General features: G+C 43.8%; 1 protein-coding gene across 1 annotated transcript in view; it reads left to right on the plus strand.

Moving 5' to 3' along the window:
* The window catches only part of LOC137542484 (uncharacterized), a 42,991-nt gene extending 38,298 nt beyond the window's left edge, over nucleotides 1-4,693 (plus strand). Inside the window, exon 4 of the mRNA XM_068264441.1 lies at nucleotides 2,859-4,693. Coding sequence (XP_068120542.1) covers nucleotides 2,859-3,229 — 371 coding nt within the window. The 3' untranslated portion in view covers nucleotides 3,230-4,693. The remainder of the gene's footprint in view (nucleotides 1-2,858) is intronic.
* Nucleotides 4,694-6,411: the final 1,718 nt, after the last annotated feature.

Here is a 6,411-nt window from a genome sequence, read left to right on the forward strand (position 1 = left end):
TCTTCTTTCAGTGCTGGAACACGGTGTGCTGGTTAGTGAGCCACAGGCCCGCAGCCCGCACATGCGGCCCTTCCAACGCTTTGGGGGGCCCAGGGCCCCCAGAAGCCCTGGGCCCCTCACTGCAGTGTCAGTTGTCCCCCCCCCTGATGGCTGCCCTGATAGGTAGTCAGATGACTCCTGCTCCTTTCCCTCCAGTATAGGTAGCCAGATGACTCCCTTAATCCCTCCTTTTTCCACTTCCCCCTTTCAGTATAGGTAGCCAGCTCACCTTCACACCGCAGCAGCCATCAGCTCGTCTCCAGTGCAGAAGCTTCCTCTTCCCCTCTGTCTCCAATGCTGCCCAAGTCTATAGCCGCCGGCCACAATGCAAACGTGCACAGAGAGCAAGGTGGCTGCTGCACAGGCCGCTGGCAGCAGAGTTCCGTGGTCAGGCGCTCGCCTGATCTCCCTACATTGCAGCATTTGCAAGTTTGAAAATGCTGCATAAGTTCAGCCTGCTGCTTTGGCGCCCTTGCTTCTGTGGTGCCCTAGGCCATGGCCTAGGTGGCCTAGGCCAAAATCCGGCCCTGGCTGCAGTATATGCCTTGGACATGTGCCCATAGCTATGGTAGCCTCTGAAGACTTCAGCAGCAGTCCTCACATCCCCCCCTGTCCACCAGAGTTCTGGGACTAACTGTCATGTGACCACAGGGAAGCTCAGAGGTTTTGCAGGGGGTGGTGTTTGAATGTGGGGAAACAAAGCACAAAAAGCTGCCTTTTCCTAGTTTCCTGCTCAAAGTGATTAACTTGGAGGAAATGCATATGTATACTATTACTACTGTTTAGCTGTCTTGTAGCAGATCTCAGTGGCGTGTCATTAATAGAGACGGCTCGAACCTCCGATTTTCGGTTCGCGAACCTCCGCAAAAAGTTTGGTTCGCACGAACTTTTGCGAACTGCAATAAACGTCAATGGGGAGGCGAACTTTGAAAACTAGAAACATTTATGCTGGCCAGAAAAGTGATGGAAAAGATGTTTCAAGAGGTCTAACATCTAAGTTTTTGCATGGCGGAGTGGGATAGATGCCAAAAGTCCCGGGGAAAGATCTGGATTTGATGCAAAGCAGCGTTTTAAGGGCAGAAATCACATTGAATGCTAAATTGCAGGTCTAAAGTGGGGCTCCAGGAGGGAGTGTAGCCTGATTGGCTACCCTGTGCCTGCTGACTGTGATGTAGAGGGTCAAAGTTGACCCTAATGATGTAGTATGGGGGGGGGGGGGGGTCGAACCGCCATAAAGTTCGCGGTTCACCAAACTTCACGCTAATAAGTTCGCTGTTGAACCATTCGGGCCATCGCTAGTCATTGGATTGAGTACTGAATAAGAATAACATTTTTAATAAGGTTGCTCATACTACTTGATGCCCAAGGGAAGCAATGAACGCAAGTATCGTAAATAATTCCACTGTTCAAAGACTAATTGGACTAGTTGGGGGTTATGGACAGCCTGTCTGGGGGAGGGGACACTTAAAGGTAGTTGAGTAGCCTGTGTTTTGGTGCTACCAGGTAAAAACACAGTAAAGCATAGTTTGTAGCATTAGATCTCCTTATTACTGAAGCTCAATATCCTAAAAGTATCCCTAATGAGCCCCCAGTTAGAAAGAACATTGGAATGTATGGACTTTAACCACTTAGGTATATCTGGACGGATATATCCGTCCAGATAGCCTGCCCTGCTGCAACTGAGCCGCTCATGCTCCCGCCGCCTTCAGCTGCCCCGGAGACTAATGAATGGGAACACAATTCCCCGTGTCAATGATCACGGCATCAATAAGATGCCTGCAGCATTGGTTAGTGTGTAAGTTACACGTAAATTACACTTACACTTACTTATGCTTTACACTTACTTACGCTAAAAGCACATGCAGAAAAAAAAGTATGGGGACATCTTGTGGCCAACTAGTAAAATTACACCTACAAGCATTTTTTTTTCAATGAACAGACCCACACTTACATTTAAAATTAACTCCTTCCCTCCCACACTCTTCCATAGTACCCAAATAAATATTCTTTGCTTAAAAAAGAGGGGGAAAAAGGCATAGTTACCTTAGGGACTGAACTTTTTTTAATATGTATGTCAAGAGGGTATATTACTGTTATTTTTTTTTTTAATTATGGGCTTGTAAATAGTGATGGACGCAAAACTGAAAAAATGCACCTTTATTTCCAAATAAAATATTGGCGCCATACATTGTGATAGATAAATCCAGAAGGTTTGTACATTCATACGTAGACCAAGTCTGCTGTTTTATTTAAAAAACGTGACACCATTCCATTCCATAACAAACGATTAGTTTTGGGGCCCCGAGGGGTCCCCTTTGTCAAGGTAAACACACAGAATGGTAACACACATACATTGTGATAGGGACATAATTTAAATGGTGTAATAACCAATACAAATGGGCAAATAAAATGTGTGGGTTTTAATTATGGTAGCATGCATTATTTTAAAACTATTATGGTCGAAAACTGAGAAATAATGATTTTTTTTCCACTTTTTTTCATAATATTCCCACTAAAATGCTTTTAGAGTAAAATAATTCTTAGCAAAATGTACCACGCAAAGAAAGCATAATTGGTGGTGGAAAAAAACAAGATATAAATCATTTAGTTGTGATAAGTAGTGATAAAGTTATTGGTAAATGAATGGGAGCTGAAAGTTGCTCGGATGCATAAGGTGAAAAAAACACTGAAGGCTGAATCACAGTGGTTAGTCTTTAACGTGTTCATTGTATTCTGTGGTGTGTGTGTGTGTGTGTGTGTGTGTATGTATGGTCTAATGAGCTATTTACTATAATACATTATGTGTGCTTGCTTTAAAGGCAGCTATGACCCCCAAATCAAGATGACGGGATACAAGTTTTCCCTGGCGGTGAAAGAATCAGATGATCTCCCCGAAGAGCTGCAGGAAGCCCAAGAACTCACTAAAAATCTGAGTCTGGCCACCAAGCTTCTGATTGGCAGTCAAACCAAGCTGGATGGGATGGTGTTCTCGGTGGCCCAGGAGAAATCTGAGATGGAGAGCAAAATCAAACAAACTCATTTGGGGTACCTGGATCAGATACGCTTGATAGAGAACCTCGAGGACAACATTAGGAACATAAACAGCGCTAAGCAGTTCTCCAAGGATTATGACAAGGAAGCCACCGGGGTCCTTGAAGAAATTGCTACCATTACAGGTGCCGCGGTCTAAAGAGAAGCAACACCTGGATCATGCGCGTTTCTCGTCTTAAGCCTAGGTGAAGGCTGATGAGTGATGACCTCAAGCAAGGGGGCGTGGTCAAGAAATCACATGACTGATAACATCCCTTGCTTTATTTACTGATTGCTGCAGACGGGTTTGATAGAGTATTCTGGTTTAACAAAATCGTGCCTTCATTAAAACGCGTACGGAGCAAGGGAATGGGGAAAGGCAGGTATGTGTTTAAGCAGAATAGGTCAGGAGGTGGGGTTACACAGCATGAAAGATTATTGGTGGGATTTTAAATAAAATGTATCCTGCTCTAAACAGGTTGAGATTAGTGTCACCAGCTACAGATGGTTTTCAGAGCTGCCACAATAAAATCCATTAGTGTGCTCTGACATTTAAAGAGAAACTCCGACCAAGAATTGAACTTTATCCCAATCAGTAGCTGATACCCCCTTTTACATAAGAAATCTATTCCTTTTCACAAACAGACCATCAGGGGGTGCTGTATGACTGATATTGTGGTGAAACCCCTCCCACAAGAAAAGTACGTACTCCTGGCAGTTTCCTGTCTGTGAACATTGCTGTATTGTGGGAAATAGCTGTTTACAGCTGTTTCCAACTGCCAAAAAAGCATGCAGCAGCTACATCACCTGCCAGCAGTAAAATGTTCACTGGAGTATACTTTTTTTTTAATTAAAGCGGACCTGATCTCAGAACCTCCTCTCTGCTCTAAAAGATACGCAACAGGATAATAACCTTTAAAGAAAAACATTTCTTTTTTGCAGCTGATACAAATCCTGCAATACATCTGCTTTGTGACTACTTCCTGCTTTCATGGAAGCAGACATATTGTTAACATCCTTTGTTTACTTATTAGCTCTCAGCCGTGGCAGTCAGGTGACACAGAAGAGAGATCAAAATACAACTTGTGATTAGTCGCAAATAAGGGGGGATTAGACAGGCTAAACTCTCTAAATACATACAGGGTGCATTTTTTTTCTGTCCCGTGCAAGAGTTCAGCTCCACTTTAAGATGCACAGTTGTTCTCCTGCGGGGTCTGTTATTCAGATCCTAAGTACTGCATTTAATTGGAGAATGGCAGAAGAATGCCCCCTTAACTTTACCTTTATCTCATCTGAATGTTTGTACACAATGTCCTTGTGAAGGGAAGCTTTAACTTCCCCTGGAAGCACCCAGAACATAGGCCATAACAGCACACAAGGCTGGGGAGGGAAATTGTGCAGAGTAAAAGGTGGAGAGCCAGAGGACAGGAGGGACGATATTCTGCAGTGTTTCCTTGTGTGCTACTATAATGAAAACACTTCCCAGTAGTATGTACAGTATATTTGTACTGACATATTGGGTGCAGGTTACTTGATAAATACTTCAAAATGTATATAGACTTCATGAATGATTTCAAATATGTTCAATTTGCCTTAAAAAAATAAATGAATGAAATTTTGTAAACATGAGTATTTCAATTTGACTGAAAAGGGAGAAACAGAACGCCAGGAGGAGGAGTCAGTTCTGATTGATTAGCAGTGTATCGTATGATATTCTGCCCCCCCCAACTAGGACAGCGAAACGTGAGGTCTACAGTGCATTTCTTTACTTGTACTGAACAGTACACAGGAAGTAGTGTAAACCGGTGTGTTTGCTTCTGTTTACTGAATGACCAGCTGCATCTCATTGATGCTGAATCATCATTCACTACCGGGACTCTGATCTGATCTCTGATCTGAACGCGTTCCCATTCACTGATCAATGTTCTGCCGCGGGGGGAGGTACGTTAGAAGCCTCAGACGCATATCTACGCCCCTGGTGCGGTAAGTGAAGTCCTGCGGGGCGTAGATATACTGTCTGTATAACAACTACTATTTAAAGAGAATCTGTACTCCAAAATTCTTACAATAAAAATCATACCATTCTATTCATTATGTTCTCCTGGGCCCCTCTGTGCTGTTTCTGCCACTCCCTGCTGCATTCCTGGCTTGTAATTGCCAGTTTTATGCAGTGTTTACAAACAAAAGACATAGCAAGTGATGGGCTGAGAGTAGCTCAGTGTGTGAGTCATACAGAGTGTGCAGGGGGCCTGGAGAGGGTGTGTATAGCTTCTATCCAATCACAAGCAGCACAGCACATTCCAGCTTGAGTGCCTGAGCCCGACAGACTCGACAGAGGAGAGAAGATTAGATCATATAACAGAGATAATACAGCCACTGTGCAACTAAGAAAGGCTGCAGTTAGACAGAGCACATTAGAACAGGTATAGGAACTTATAGGATAGAAGAAATAAGGATGAAAATTTTGTTACAGAGTCTCTTTAAGTTAGTATAGCTGGTCACATGGGTTGTAAGTCTTGTTTTGATAACAGATTGCAATCAGCCCACTTGAGAAATCCTTGATAGCCTCTGACCTGCTCTTTCAGCGGCCGTGCAAGCTTTACTTTTGGGGTCAGCGATCCCAGCAGCTATGGATCTGTAGGATTCCACCCTGCCAAAGCTGCATGGTGGTATTTCTGCAGCTAGAGGTGCCCCTTAAGTGAACGAGAGCAGCTCCTGGCCTGTTATGGGCAGGGTGAGTCAGGATGTATGGACAGATGTCTCACATAATGCCGTGTATATTTTCCTACAGAAGAATGTACCTTCTTAGTGTACATATCTCTCATGCCTTCTGTATGAGTGGACACTGCTCGTTCCACACTGTCTGACTTTCCTTCATCATTTATATCTCTTTTTATTGGCCATCTGTCCGTCTCATACAGGAATGCCTGTACCAGAGCGAATGTAAACAGATCTTCAGGTCTTACATCTGTTTACTTTTCAGGGGTTTGTTTCCCTATGATATAGCAGAATTGGGTAGAATTTATTACCATGATCGCTCAGAGCTTTTTAGAATACCCAGATGGAGGCAGAGCTTTTCGGCACCCGCCGTATGCCACATAGCACCGAAGCTTGGCGTGGCTATGGCACAAATGCTATACTCTGCGCCCCTGCAAAAGGGTCATTGGGGGAAGAATCTGTCGATTGCCGGACCCTGAATTACTTCTTCCTCCGAGTTGCTATGACTACCTTATCTGTCATTTAACACATTTAAATATTTACCGTATTTATCAGACTATAAGAGGCTCCTGACCATAAGATACACCTAGGTGTAGAGGACAAAAAACGGGGGAGAAAATATAT

Source organism: Hyperolius riggenbachi, chromosome 12, assembly GCF_040937935.1.
Source record: "Hyperolius riggenbachi isolate aHypRig1 chromosome 12, aHypRig1.pri, whole genome shotgun sequence".
NCBI lineage: Eukaryota > Metazoa > Chordata > Amphibia > Anura > Hyperoliidae > Hyperolius > Hyperolius riggenbachi.